The following is a 15,687-nucleotide window of genomic DNA, read 5'->3' as shown; positions in this document are numbered from 1 at the left end:
TTGGTCCCCAGCTGGTTTAGGTGTCCCTGTTATTTCACAGCGCTCGTTTTTGCAGTGGGTATGTGGCAGCTCTCAAGAGATCTGGCCATCAATTTATAGAATGAAATTCTCTTTTTTGTACACTATTTTCTATCCTATTCCTTGTCCTCTGGTAATACTGCAACTTAATTATTAAATAATAAAATTCAATAATACATTCTCCTAGAGCCAAAGAGAAGCAGCTGGATGGGTCAGACAGATTAATTGCCTCTCTCCAGCTCCATCATCGCTGCCCATACAAGCTACTCCCTGTTCACCAGGCATGCCTTATTCATTTCACTGACAGAAAGAGCACATGTTCCCTCCTTGATATAACACTGTATGCACACACGATCAAACTAGTAGCAGAACAAGCAACATTGATTTGTGCTGCAGCTTGGCAGATTACCCAGCACGATGCACCCACGGGAAGGGTTTCTCTTACCAACTCATCTGCCGCAGCTCCTCAGACAAGAGCGGATGGCTCTATCGAGAGGAGAAGGCAACATCCTCTCTCACGCCCAGCCTGTGCCATAGGGAAAGCAGGGGCAATTGAGGATGCAGAGTTGAAAAATGCATGGTTTCCTGCTCAACTGGCATGGGACAGCTTTAATTTTCCCTCCCCAGCAGTTCAGACATCTCCATCTCACAGCACTATAAAGCCTGCCAACCAAGTTCTTCTGCCAGCGGCTCCTAGCCGTAACCTTCCCCTCCAGCCAGGGGCTCGGAGTCACAGCTCCAAGGATGCTGAAGCTGCTCCTTCACCAGCAAGGATCTCAACATTTTCTAAGCTGCAGCTAGCTGAGTGTACAACTTTTGGCTTAAAAAATGGCAGAAGAGATCCCTGGCTGAAATCCTGATTAATCAGCAAAAGGGCATCAGAGTTTGAGCAGCTTTATCTTGTTAATCAATGAACAGTGATTAAAAGTGACTCGCTATGTGCATCAAGTAGGACAACCTGACTGCAGGACACAGGCTCTGTAAGCTCCAGGGTTGATCATAGTCGCTGTTCAAGTGAAGCATGGCCAAGATTTTGCATGCAGCAGTAAAATGAAGTTATTAATCACCCTGGCAGTATTTACCAGCTGGTCAGCAGCCTTTTACATTGTGCACTTATCAAACCCATTACTGCAACAGTTGACTACCTCAAACAATTAAGTTAACCTTTGTTTTCTTTTTGAAGTGTGGAAACATTAACCACACTGACAAGTGGGAAACTGGGACAGAACAACCATATGATTTGCACAAAGTCATACAAGACAAATAGGACCAAGAACAGGACTCGGGTCTCTGGAGGTCCAGCCAGCACACTGACTGCACAACCAAAGACAGAAGTTGACCCTTAAGGATTCACAGCTTTCCTCTGCAAATGTTCTGCATGTTGGTTTATGCACACACAAGGAAAAAAAATTGGTTTTTAACCAAGAGAGAGCAAAGACTGAATCCTCTTCCAGCAGCATCTCGGACAGGCGCTGCTCCTGCTAGCATTCTCCCACGGAGCGGTTAAGCTCAATGCAAAGCTTCTGTCCAGACAGCATCCCCCCTTCCCACAGACCCACGGCTTCCACATGCAATCTTATTGAGAGCATGGCTGAGCAGCACGTCTCTGACTGTAATTGCATTGGCAGCAACTTGCCTCCTAGGGAAAAGACAATCTTCTTTAAAAGACCAGACAGCCTGGGTGAGCGAGCAAAGGTACAATCCTGTAACTCGGCAAGTTCAAAGGAAATTCCCCCTCTACCACGCGCCCCGGGGACTGCATGCCTGGGGACCAGGCAGCCATGTAGCTGTGGCTGTGTCCCCGAGGGAGATGCTGCAGATGTCAGCAGCAGTGGGAGGAAGGGCAGGATCCCCCCAGTGCCTGCTCAGGGGAGAAGCCTGTGACAGACACACTGCAGAAGCAAATTCTACTTCCACAGCAGAAGCCGGAGCAGAGGCTCTCCAGCTCCATGCTGGCTACACGACCCTCAGCTGTTCAGCCATCACACCTCCTCCGATGTGACTTTCCTGCACCCGTACATGGTGTTGATCCGCCGGGCCCGCTGCCAGCTGAGGCAGTAAAGCCGTCCATCCTTCCCCAAGCTCGTGCGAGGGTCCAGCTGCTCTGCACAACGTAGCTGCATCAGCTGCAAAATGTTTTGTAAATTATGCAGTGGGTTTCAATAGACAAATGTGAGCGGAAGTATGGGAGCGTTCACCAACACTGCCCCAGACACATCGCAGGGTCCAGTAAAACCAAAAATCCATTTCCTGCAGCTTATGAGTCGCTTCTAACTAAAAAGTGTTCATCATTTTGCAGGGAGGAAGGGGCCAAGAGCTAAGTAAATACTGAAGCTTAACATAAAACATTAAGAGAATGAGCACAGATGGAAGATTAAATACTAGGCTGAAATTGCTTCATAACATGGATTTAGAAATAAAGCTACTTAACCCAGACAACTTCATGTTAATGTTAATACAAAAATCAGGCAAAACCCATCAAACATACTTCCTGCCCATCTCCATAGCTGTAAAAAATGTGTGCATGCGTGTGTTCCCTCCTCCGCTTCTCCAGTCGTGCTGTGCTATGCTACAGACAGAGAAGGACTCGCCTGAAGATCCCACCTGGGGTGCAGTTCAGGAGGACCTTTTTAAAGACCGCTTCAGGATGCCGCGCTGGAGCGGTGCTTCTCAGCCTACCCGCACAAAACCAGTGACAGACGCCGGCACAGCCTCCTCTCGCCTTCGGCCACGACCCCCCTTCCCCTCCCAGACCTGGATGTGGATATGGACGGCCACAACCTCACACCCGGGCTCCGGACCCACACCACGCAACAGAGATGCCACTTCCTAATGAAGACGTTAGTAGCGACTCTGTACGTATCAACGCAGTTTCTGTTAAGAGCGAGCACGCTGAAGCACAACACCCAGCCCAGGGCAGCCAGGTGGTGGGTGGAAGGGTCCAGCAGCAACCCCGCTGCTGGGCAGAGGGGAAGGGAAGGGGCACGCAGCAGAGCCGCAGCTCTGTGTGAGCATGCCCGCACTAGCGTCAGCACCTGGCGAAGACCACGGCCTTGAGTCGGCTCCTCTGGGCACCACGGGATAAACACCTCGCTGGCTGTGGAAGGCGTTCGCTGTCTCAGCAGTGAGCTCCAGCAACGCCCTTGTAGCCACACCTACCCCTCCTTGCTGTCTGGTATCATTTTCTTCATATCAGAGTTTGTTGGTTTGTTTACACCCTCAGCATTTAGTCTTAATGCTTTTGATGGATTCTGCCTCGTTTTTTTTCCTCCCCAAACTGTCTCAGGTCAGCTTGTTGACCCACAAACCTTGCAGATATCTTCGAAGAAAGAAAAAAAAACACAAAGGACACTGCCTGTGTTAGCACTATTGAACTTATTCATGTTGCTGAAATCCTGCAGATAGTGGAAGAGCTACGTGCGTGCCAGCATGAATCAATAACGCCTGCAGTTTCACCCAAAACGCCTATACAGTCATTTATAATTAACACTACAACTCAGTTGTCTTCCAAAATCAATTCCTCTCCATTTTTTGTCATGAAATTGTATTTGACAAAGTACATCTACTTTTAACGTGTGTTAATTTTCCCTGCTGAAGTAGGCATTCATAAAAACGCCATAAAGACAGCAGCTAGGAGAAACAAGCCGTCGGCACCAAGGGGGGGCCACAGCGAGAACCATTACAGCACCCAGGGGTCAAGGCACCCCAGCAGACCAACAGTCCCTCCTGGTGAAGGATGGACTCAGAGCACAGAATAAGGTTTCAGTGCTGTATTGAGCTGGTGAAAGAGCCTTGTCCACAGATGTCCTTGGGTAATAGAGAGGTTCCTGTCTTCCCCTTACATGCCAGGTTTGCAGTCCTGCCTTGTCTTATTGCAAAAACTGTAATCAATACTTTGCAGGCAGAGACCAATGCTGTTACAGAGCCCCACTGTGAGGAAGGGAAAAAAAAATCGCGTCCAATCTCTGCGCCTGTGCAAGAGGGACAAAGTCAGCATGAGGGAGCGATCAATACGAGCACTGGATCAGGTCTCCAGCTCCTCTTACCCTGGTACCTTGCCTGCCAGGACGGGTATTTCAGGCTGTGAATTCAAAGGCAGCGTGTCTTCCACGAGCAGCGTGTCTTCCACGAACTTTTTTTTTTTTTTTTTTTTTTTTTTTTTTTTTTTTTTTTTTTTTTTTTTTTTTTTTTTTTTTTTTTTTTTTTTTTTTTTTTTTTTTTTTTTTTTTTTTTTTTTTTTTTTTTTTTTTTTTTTTTTTTTTTTAATAACTGATTTTCAATACTACTTTTCAGCAGCCTGCAGTCCAACATGTTCCCAGCATCTCTGAAACCTTTAGGACAATGCTACTCTATAATTTTTGCCCTTGTTAAATAATTTGAAGAGCACTGAAATGAAAACCTACGTCCAGAGGCTAGATCTTTGTGCATCTCCAACAATGAGTTCTTAATAGCTGAAATTAAATTCAGTGATTTAGACCAGCAGAAAATTAAATACCCAAGAATATTGGTAAGACAGTCTTGAAGTATCTAAAAGAATGCATTTGCTTGAACTCAGTGCTACAGCAGTACTGAACAGAACCTCATTGCTATTTATGCAGGAATTCTCCTCAAGGACACACTAAAGTAGGCACATCCACTGAGCCAACTGCAATTTACTGTTGTCTCTTTCAGTTCGCTAATGTATCTACCAAATGATTCCCTGCAAAGGACTGACTGACCTGCATCTCCAACGCACCCTACTCCTGCCAAGTGCTTTATCCCACACAAACTCCCTTAGCCATGGACAAGATATGTTTCCCCCGTATTTCAACAGAATAACCAGCATGTCCATCCAGCAGCCAGGGATCTATAACCCTAAGCCTGACAAGAACTCTGCAAACGAATTGTGATGCTTGTAATTTTCTGAGTAGTTTCCTCTAAAATTAAGTGTCAGAGTAATTTGTGTCTGGCTCTGCCACAATTTCCATAGCCATAATTATTTCAGACACACTGTAAAACAGCAATATAATATGCAATCCCGAATAATAAATATCTCCAAGCTTGATCATTACTCCAAAAAAAGACTGAACAGAAAGCATATTTTACACGGGTGTTTCATATGCATGACTGATGGAAAGCAGCATCTACCATAAGGCATTACGGCTACCACAGAGGCTGCTAATGGGCAGATGGAGGCGGATACTCCAAATTCATTCAGTGCAAAGCTCTCCACGCCTTCAAACTGTCATTTTGCCCAGGTCACAAAGGTGCTCCAGCCATGTTCTGCTAGAACACAAGACCTAGGATGAGAAAGCCAAACCATAATTCATAAAGGAAACCGAAGTATAAATTTCCTCAGCAATTATTCCTTCAGCAGCAGACACAGATTTACTCCCACAGCCCCCACTTGATGTGTAGCCCCCGTTTCCCATCCCACTACCACCTAGCGCAGCCATGGTGTGCCTGGCTCCAGCCCTGAAAAGTGCTGCTAAATGTGCACATCAGCACCGGCCCACGAGTGCAGCGTCTGTCTGTGCAGGATGCCAGTGGCTGCATCAGTGATGAAAGTAAAACCTGGAGCTTTGTGCAACCTACAGAATCCCACGAGAAAAAAATAAACTTATTATGCATAATACTCAAGCATCAGTCAGAAGACAAAATAAACTCCAGAAGCACATACAGGTTTGTAAGCTAATGTATAAAAGATGAAACAAATCAAAAGCCCCAAGCGCTGTACATTTGGATCCATCTTTTTTGTATTTAAATGGAAAAGCAAACCTTAGGCTTCAGGAGGTATCTTTGCACTAAATGACAAAATACTGTAATTTAGTATTCTAAATTTCTTTAACTTTCAGTTGAACTATTTATTTTCTATCTAAGGACACTGTAGTGACATGATGCCTTGATGGGACACATGCAATGCACAGGAAAGCATCTTACCAACACCACTTCCCACTCCCACCCCAAACTTTTGCTCAGCAAGAGCAAGCCCTGGCCATGCAGAGTACGCATGCACTCGATTTCCAAAAACATCTTCAAGAAGGAGACAGCCTGCTCAGGAAGTCTCCAGCTCATATGGTCTTCAGATGCTTTCCTTCCTCCTTCTCTGCTACCAGGCAAAAGAAGTGGACAATTCCCAGAACAACAGGAGGGACTCGGGTTGGTATAAGGCATCGCACTTCCACCCCAGCAGCTCTCCCCAGGCTGCAGGGAGCACGGCCTTTGCACGCACCCAGAGACTGCTCTTACACGTCCCTGCCGAGCTGCCAGCCGCAGCAGGATCATCGCTGCCTGCCGGCCCCTCGCAGCAGAGAGCTGCTGATGCGCAAGGCAGCCATGCAGCCCTTGAGACTTACAAGGACACAAGCCTCGCTCACAGCTTGCTGTCATTAAGAGAAAGATGGTGTCAGGAGCTCTCAGGGCCAGGCCACTGCTTTTGGACTTTTTTTTCTTTTTTTAAAGTCAATGTCTGCAATTCATTGGCAGAAAGAAAGGCACAGTCACCTCCGGGACGCACCAGCCCAGCAGCACGATGCGGGCAGGAGGGTGCCGCCAACGCACTGCCACTCCCCAGGCAGGAGCTGCCCGCTGCTCGCAGGAGCTGCCTGCTGCCCACGGGATCCCCAGTCTGCACACTGCTGGCTCCCGAAGCAAAAACTCAGCCCAGGAGGTGCGGGCACATGCTCCCGTGCCGAAGCAGCCTGTGGCTCCTGCCTTTGGCACAGCCCACTCTCTACCTGCATTTCTGCTTGCCTCTCCACTGCAGACGCGGGGACTTAACGATTGCATTTCCCTCTCCCGAGGAAGGGGAGAGACAAATGCTGCTGTCTGATGCCAGCAGCCAGGCAAAGGCACTCATGGAAGTCTCAACGGACGAGCATAAAACAAACAGGTCCAACACCAGAGCGATCTCTCTCCCCCCATTCAGCTTGTGATGCTCAGCAGCAAAAAGGCAAGCACTAGAAGGGGAGGTATAACAGGACACAAATGGAAAGACTGTTTTTTTAAAAAGCAAGCACTTTATTGTAGCGCTTCTCTTTGGAAAATAAAAATCCAAATCCTCTTTTTTACAGAAAAACTTCCTTTTAAATTTGCACAAAACATTGACCAAGTTTATGTCCAAGTAATGCCTGGCAGCAATGAAGAAACTACTCTATTTCACAGTATTTACAGCTGTGATTTTGTTCACAAACCTACTACTCACAACAGGCAGAGATGATCTTCTCAAAGGCTTTGCTTATCCGTTTGTTCCCCTACTATTCAAGAAACCAAGCACAGGAAAGATAATACTGACTTTCCTGAGGTATCTGTAGCAAGACATGATCTGCTACGAGAGAAGTGTTCTCACTGCTCACTGGGCCTAGGACAAGAAGTTATAAGGTTAAGTGACTGCACAGGCGATTTGTGTTAGACACGAGGAGAGCAAGGTGCTAGGACAGGCTGCACAGGCAGGCAGCAAAGGCATCACTGAAGGGCTTTGAGAGGAGGATAAACACTCACCAGAGCCAATCCCAGGGAAAACTGCAGCACCCGAGAGCCCCAGCCACGGCAGGCAGAAGAGAAGGGAACAGCCCAGCCGGCTGCCTTTGCATGGGCACATTTTGATGAGGAATTACTGGGGGGGCGGCTGAAAACGGGTTAGGAAAACAGCAACAACGAAGGACCACGTCATTATCCAGACTGTCCTGTCACAAATCTTGTCTCCTCATTAACAGCAACAATTATAAGCTGACATAAAGTGTAATTATACTACACACAGCGTTAGATTCATCAGGCAATTACAGCCATTAATAATGCACCCCAGCCTGATGAGCAGAGCAGACTTGCAGTCCGGCGTCCTCCATTTTTCAGCAGACCACTGATGAATCCCACAGTAGATTAGAGAAGCTATTTCTTGCCTACTGCACAGTGTCGAGTGTGCATTACATTTTGTATGACTAGCAGTTACCATTAGCAAAGACTGCTTTCTTCTAATTAGCATTGACTTGTGCCTTTCGTCTTATCCCTACATTTCGAGACCAGCAGCTGTGCCAGCTCGCCTTGTAAAGCCCCCCAAAGTCCTTTATGCAGAAGTTGCCAGGAATTAACCCAGTACAGACTGAAGACAGTCCACTTCAGCCAGAGTAAAAAAAACCCCAGTCGCAGACGCGCAGGCTTGCACCAACGGCCTCACGTGCTGGAGCCTTCTCCAGAGCGCGCCTGCGCCCTCCCGGGAAAGGCTCCGTGGGAAGACTTGCCTCCAGCCCTCAGAAAGTCCCATTTCCATGTATGCAAACAGGCAGAGCAGCTGAAAGGTTATCTGCGCAAGGGAAACCTACAGGAATACCCAACACAGTGGGACAAAGCGTGCAAATCCACCCAGCCGAGCCTGGTAACTCATGCTGGTTTATCACAAACATACAGGAAGGGGGTGGGAAAAAGAAAAATCCCACAACATCAACACCTTTCCCCTCTCTATCCTTGAAGTTTCCTTTCAGGAGAGCCCAGAAGACCAACATGCTTTATAAGCAAAGGTGCAAAAGAGTGAGTCTAAGGGCTATCATTTTGTCTAGCTTTCTCCCTAAGTGAGATACAGTAAATCTTCCTTGTGTCCTGTCCATGGCATGTTGAATCTGACATGCTGCTCAAAAATCCATTCAGTAACGCAGAAAAGGGGGGGGAACTTCTTTTATTCCCCTTTTCAAACAGCCACCATGGACATCAGCAGCTGCTCCTCATGCCCACAGGCTGCCACAAACAGCAAGTCACTGATGTGACTTCTTGTGCTAGGTTTTCCTTCCCTGAAAAGCAGCAACACTCGCTGCTTATTGCAAGGGAAGAAAAATACATGCACATGTTTAGCTGGGCCATAGAAGAGAAGCAGCACTGGCCAGGGACGGTCCTGAGCACCCATGTCCCGGCTTGGCCCAGGCCCTCCCTCACTGCCCGGTGCCTGCAGGCCCACAGCACCGGAGGTGTCAAACCTGGCCCGGCTGCCCACACCAAATTCACTTTAAAACGTCGTTTAAAAATCCTGATAAAGCACTGGAAAGCTATTTCCTCCCTAGAACTGGTTTCACTAGTGTCACCCCTGCATAGGCAAGGGATACAGCCTGCTAATTAGACCATCATCTACTGGAACGAGCGCAATGCCAGGCCGCCCAGCGCAGGCGATGCCGGTGAAGGAGAGCGGAGCGCAGGGGCATTTCCCCAGCACACCAGCAGCACAGAGCCAGCTCCCGCCGCTGCTGTCAGAAGTGGAGGGAAATAAATTGAGAAGGAAACTTAGCTACAGCACAAATTTACGTTTCTGTCAAAGAAGAGTGGCTGACAGCTATTTTTGGAAACTGGTCTCCATCATATTAATTCAACGTCCAGCTGAAGTTGTCTCATTTGCAGCAAATCTAGCTGGTAAATATTAACCTTGGGCTTTGTTGAAATTCTCCTTGCAGATGTTACAAGGGATTGGATGGAAAAGATGAAGCAGAAAGAGACAACTTTGTAGCAAATGTCAGGCAGATCCTCCACATCACGGTTGTATTTACACAAAAACTATTGCAATACGCCACAAAGTAAATGGCATGAAGGGCCCACAGCTCATGCCTGGTAAACTTAAGGGTAAAAAGACATCAGTGCTGAGAAGCCTACCAAAAACAAAATAGGGATGGACAGGTGATCATCCACAGTGCAACAGGACTTCTCACTTGCCTGCCATGCATCTGCTGGAAATAGGTTTTAAGATCAGAGTAAGTGCAGACCAGCATCTGGCTATAAATATATGTAAGACAAGAAAAGCAGTCTAAATGTATTTACAGCGACAGAATCTCTCCTCTTATTTGAGAATAGATGTTAAACAGATGCTAAAGCTGCTCGGTTCCACCCTAGAGATGGCTGCATTTCAACTGTCAGTGAAGTGATTCATCAGAAACGTGCAAACCCATGGAAGCCTGTCAGGTATGCTGGGGTTTCTTCAGAGAAGTGGTGCGATATAGAAAGATGGACAGTAAAAAGGCTCGACTTTCTCGCAGCAGTAATTAGCGGTGCCGTAAATCCTGTTAGCCTTTTTTCATCTTTCCTAATTTCAGTGTGAGGATACAAATGTTCTCTCAGCGGCAGGATGATTTCAGCACTTAAATCACGGTTACAAGGATACCAGCTTTATGATTTAGTTCAAACAGCTTCACCAGTTCAGTGGGAAGTCAAGCTTGTTCTTCCTGCAGAGAAGCCCGCACCTCCCACACCTCGCGGCTGCTCTGCGGCTGCCACCCGCGCTGCCGACCGGGCGCAGCCCTGCCCGCTGCCGCCCGCAAGCACCGATCCCAGCCCCTCCACCACGCCAAGGGCGCCAGCAGCAGCGAAGCCCCCCACCACCCCCAGCCAGCTGGGCTGGGGTCAGACCGGCCGAGGGCCTCAAACAGCCCCTCTGCCTGGCGAGTGCGGCCCCGGGGCACTGGCCTGCCCCTGCAGAGGACACTGTCTTGTGCCCTGGCTCCAGAGCACGACGACGGAGGGCAGTGCCCAGCCGCAAGATGGCCTGGGGAAACTTCTTCGCTTCTGCCGTCCGATTTCCTTTTGATTTAGACCCATGAAGCTGCTCCACGCACTTGGCCCTAAGCACCACCCTGGATCCATCCCAGACCCGGCCGGCAGCCAGGCCCCACAGGGTCACTGCATACACAGCCACTCCAGCAATTGGCAGGGTGAACGGGAGACTGATTTCAGACACCAGCACGTCCCACGCTGCAGGTGCAGCCAGAAAGGCCTCAGAGAAGATGGAAGGATAAGGGAGAGCCAGGAGCTGCGAAGCAGCACCCAAGACAACCTGGAGAACCACCAGCCACCCCGGCACAGGATGGTGGGGGGTCGGCCCCCAGGCTGTCCCTGCTCCCCAAAGCGGTCCTTGAACAAACTCAGGGTCCAGCCTCTCATGGCCACAAGAGCTGTGACAGAGACTGTGGCCAAGAAGTTTCACAGACAAGGAGGATCCAGCAGACTCACACCCGCTGAACCCTCCAAAGGCACCGCCGTGGAACCACAGTGGTGGAGCCAGATTTGCTGTGCCATCACCTGGCTGTTTTAACATCCCCAAACTCCCACTGTATTTACCTGCCTCCAGCTCAAGGGCTTTTGTCCTCGTCGAAGAATTTCCGCAGCCCTGGATGCTTTCATCAGAAATCTTTTAAAGTTATTCACTTAGTGCTATGCTAATGCAGGGCTCTAAAAAAACCCAAAAACTTTCAACCCTTAAAAAATTATTTTCTGATATTTGACCAGACGTCAGACGCTGTTCCACAGAGAGTGACTAATGACCTGCTTTCTGTGAGAGAGGGAGAAAAACTTAATTATGTCCATTAAAATTACTTCAAATATTTTTCCTTAGAGAATATGAATTATTTAAACTCAACACAGAGAAACCTGAAACATTAGCAAAAGCCTTCTGGGACTCGCTATGTAAATTCCCACTCCAAGCAGATGGGGAAAGTATGGTGAGCTGCCACGCAGCCACAGAAGCAATGAACAGCACTGAGATTTCAATTCGATAAGTTTTAATAAGGTCTTCTTAAGGAGGGCACCAAGCAAATAGCCACTACCTGGAGCGCTGGGAAAGGCGTCCCACATGCTGGAGGAAGGCGGCACAGTGGGCACAATTTAAATCTGAAAAGCCTCAAGGTAGCTCCTGAAGGACAGACCTGATTCCTCAGGAAAAGCTCACTCTCCTACCGTACCACATGCCTTAAGCACAGGGGAACTGTACCTGTTTGGGACTTATTCAGCTAATTTCCTCTCAATCCATCTTCTACCAGGTGAAGAGGTAGAAGTCCAAGGTATCACCTGGACACCAGGCATGGGCAGTGAAGGGTGTTTTCAGGCGTATCTTACTGAAGAAAACATCTCCTCTCACACATCCCAGCTGGTGGTCTGACCCCTCCTCTGCCCCAGAGGAGCCTTGCTAACAGGGCAGCGATGTACACTGCCAGTTAATAATTGATAGCCAATTACACCTTTCAGAGAAGAAAAGCCCTTGGGTGCTGATGGACAGAGGAACAGCCGTTCCTGGGGTAGGAGATGCACACCCGCTGCCCCACACCGCACGCAGAGCGGCCTCCGCTTGCCAGGGACCACTGCTGGCTCGTGCTGGCACCTGACTCGGTGCAGAGGCAGTTGAGACCATGCTGAGCTGCGACTAGGTCCTGACCATGGCCCGAAGCAGGAAGGTGCCCAGGAGGAGGCATTAGCCTGGCACCTCCCTCCTTTCAGAGGCTCACACACTCCGAGAGGAGGAGCACGGCAGCCCGTATCCCGCACTCTCAGGGCTGATCCCATGCCTGGGTCTCGCCTGCCTTTGAAAGAGAGATCGAAGTGGTCACAGCACCAGGTTCATTAGAGGGATACCCGTTAAGGTAGAGGTTATATCCATTTTTACAGCTGTCATTAAATGTAACCTTGCGAGCTGTAAAGTCATTGAATTATTAAGTTGTGTCTAAAGCATGACAATGGGGATATTAATGTTCTAGAGTAATTTTATAGTTACAGATAAAGCTGTGGGAAATGCCTGACGGTGTTCAGAGCTTTGGCACTTCTGCCCAGCCAACACCGTGCTGCAGGGCAGCTACCGGCAACGCACCCCATTTACCCAGTTGCCACCCTTCAAATTAAGGTCTGGCTGTTAACTGGGGAGCTGCAATCAACTAGAATAATCATATTGCTGACAAAAGGCAATTCCACTTGTCTGAGCTGTGCTCAGGCACCAGGCGGACTGGGGCAGTCTGACAGCAACATGGACTGAGACAGACAAAAACTGCCAGAGGACACCGACGGCCACTTTTACCTCTGCATCCCCCATCCTTCTCCTCGAAGCCAGGACCACACGTGCACTTCCCTATGGGGACCAGCCACTCGCCCTCCGCGCTGCAGTGCATCCTGGGGGGATTATCCACGTCCACTTCGGCGTGAGTGACACAAGTGCCCTTAACTTCCACCAAAGTCGCAAAGGCCGTCTCCGCCACCGTGTCTGGAAACACGGCCAGGTTCTGCATGGTGGCAAGGCACTTCTTGTAATAGACCCGCACAGAGACCAGCGCCACGCAGGCACCCACGTCCTGGAAGCCCAGGTGGAAGCCTCTCTTGCTCAGGTGCCCAATCTCCCTCAGCTCGGTGTTCAGCTTCATCTTACGCTCGCCTAGGTCCCCCTGTGTGAAGCTCTCATCAGCAGCAATGGTGTCGATCTTGGTGTGCTTGCTCTCATGGACGCTACGGCCCAGGTCGGAGTCAGACTCGACGTAGTACAGATTGAAAGTCTCCTTGCAGGTGCCCATCACGCCAGGGATGCTGTTGCAGTCCCGCAGGGTGAACTTCAGCTCGATGAAGATCCTCTGGCCGTCGCGCCTGGCAATCCAGCCCGTCTGCAGCCAGTTGTTCTGGTTTGGCTCCATGACATTGCAGACCTGGTACGTGCGTATCGGCTTGTAATTCTCATCCACGCCACTGATTTCTTCCCACTGGGGAAAGAACACGAAAGAGCTGTAACAGCTCAAGAGCTGTCGTGAGCAAGAACCAGCCGCCCCGGCAGAAACACGCCGATCAGTATAAATATCACCACCACAAGCCTCTCCACCTACAGGCCATTATATCATAGGCACTAAAAGTCCTTAGCCCACCAAACCACAAGCTGTAGTAACACAGCAGTGCTGCTGGACCACTTAACACCTGAGCTCTTTGCAGAGGTGCAAACACGGAGACACAACCAGAAAGAGGGCACTGACATCAGATCTTCTAAAACAAAGTCTAATATGAAACTGGACACATCATCTGCTGAGAAGCCAGAGCCTTTATCTCCCACATGCCCCTCAGATTTTCTGTCCCTGGGAAGGTCCATCTGCACAACATTACCACACAGCCTAATGCCAGATGGCGTTGGGCTACCCAGAGAAGTCAGAGATGGCCAAGGAGATGTGACACCAGTCACACCATCACACAAGGACAAATATCTTCATGAACAGCAAGCAGCAGCTTCTCTGTCAGGAGAAGTTTTAGCCAGAACAGGACAAATCCTCTGGCTGCAAGTGCAATGGTATTTCCCCAAAGTTACCAGCAGAGATTCTGATTAGTGAAATGATGATTCAACCCTCACAGCCTTAAGGATGACCTGGCAACTTCCCACAGCAATTCTTTCTGGGGGTAAATTTATGCAAGATTGCCAAATGTACCCAAAACAGAGTTTCTTCTGTGGACTAACAGCTGGGCAATGCAGATGACTCCAGGATCTATCCACTATTCCCTCTGAGCAGTTTGTTTCCATTCTGGAAAATGAACCCAAAGCAGCAAGGAACACAACTCTCAGTTTCCCAACACACTCTCCTGAAAGCAGCTATAGACTGACCCTGGCAGCGAAGCAAGGACCTGATAAAACAAACCCTATGTGATGCAGAGCTCCTGATGATCCCACCCCAGCCACAGCCCTCTTCCAAGAGCTGAATTGATCCCCAGGAGCTCACGCTGGCGTGCAAACTACAATACAAAGCCTTAACTGGCTGGTGTTTATTTGCTTATTACAGGAGTGTAAAATTCGTTTTAAGGAGCTGTTCCACATTGTTTGTACCACTCACATAACCACTACTTCACTTCTCGCTCTGCTCCCCGGAGTGCCCAGCACCGACGAACACGACAGCTTGTGCCGAGCTGCCCACCTGCCACAGCTCAAGGAGAGCCTGTGGCTGCCAGCCCCCTCCACCAGCCCCACGTGCAGACTTCAAATACTGCTGACCACCAAAAGGCAAACCCTCTCTAGCAGCGCAGAGGGACAGCCCCACCTCCACACTTACCCCGTTTGACGGGTGGGAGGTCCAGCCCAGCTCCGCTTGCGATTCCTTTGAGTCCAGCAGGACAACTGCAGGGAAGACAATGCATTAGAAAGCAAACTCACGAAGGCAGAGAACACCAGTAAATATCCACCCGGCCCGCCCGTTGGGAAGCTCAGTGCTGTGCACCCCTTCCCGGACACCCGCCTGCCTGAGCGGTGGGTCAGCTCCCAGAGTGCGAGGAGCAGCTCCCGCCCCAGCTCCACCCGCCATCGTGTCATCGCATGAGCACCAAGCACTGCACCCAGCAGGACTCACGCTGCAAAGCTCTAGGCTGCACATCCAGACCAGACCTCGCAGTTACGCAATTAGCACCCTAACCTAACGAGGATGACGTCCCAGGGAAGGCTGCAGTCCTTTCCAAGGCACTCTGCAGGACAATCCCTCCGACACCACCAGCCCACGCTGCAACTGTACCATGTCCATAGCATGCATATCTCCTGGAACTGAAAGGTACTGGCAGCTGCTTTGAAACACAAATTTCCTTGAAAAGACTACATCCAGTTTCCACAAAACGGCTAATTCTCTGTTTGACAGGAAGAGGTATTTCCCCCAAATTCACAGTTTCACGATCTTTCCACAGCTAGCAAACAGAAGCAATCCCTGACTGGCAAGCTGAGTCTCGCCTCAGATTCAAGACCCCCGATAACGCCCGTGTGCGGAGGGCGCATCCCTGGCCGGTCCTTTCACACGCGAGCGCTCCGGCACACTCTTCCCGGCGCTGAGGCAGGACAGGTCTGTCCATGGCAGCGCAGCCTCTGCGCACACAGACCTTCGGGGCTTGCACCGTCTCCCCGCGTCACGGCCCCGGTGAGGCCGCGGGGCGCACCCTGCAGTGGGGGTCAGCGCTGTC

General features: G+C 49.7%; 1 protein-coding gene across 1 annotated transcript in view; it reads right to left on the bottom strand.

Moving 5' to 3' along the window:
• Nucleotides 1-15,047, bottom strand: part of EPHA10 (EPH receptor A10) — a 39,832-nt gene extending 24,785 nt beyond the window's left edge. The window contains exons 1-3 of the mRNA XM_019473519.1: nt 15,041-15,047; nt 14,799-14,863; nt 12,806-13,475 (exon numbers count right to left, since the gene is read on the bottom strand). Coding sequence (XP_019329064.1) covers nt 12,806-13,475; nt 14,799-14,863; nt 15,041-15,047 — 742 coding nt within the window. The remainder of the gene's footprint in view (nt 1-12,805; nt 13,476-14,798; nt 14,864-15,040) is intronic.
• Between the last annotated feature and the right edge of the window lie 640 nt (nt 15,048-15,687).

The sequence above is a fragment of the Aptenodytes forsteri genome, unplaced genomic scaffold (assembly GCF_000699145.1).
Source record: "Aptenodytes forsteri isolate BGI_AS27 unplaced genomic scaffold, ASM69914v1 Scaffold7, whole genome shotgun sequence".
Taxonomy (NCBI): domain Eukaryota; kingdom Metazoa; phylum Chordata; class Aves; order Sphenisciformes; family Spheniscidae; genus Aptenodytes; species Aptenodytes forsteri.
The sequence above is the reverse complement of the archived record's forward strand: the minus strand, read 5'-3'. Positions and strand labels throughout refer to the sequence as shown.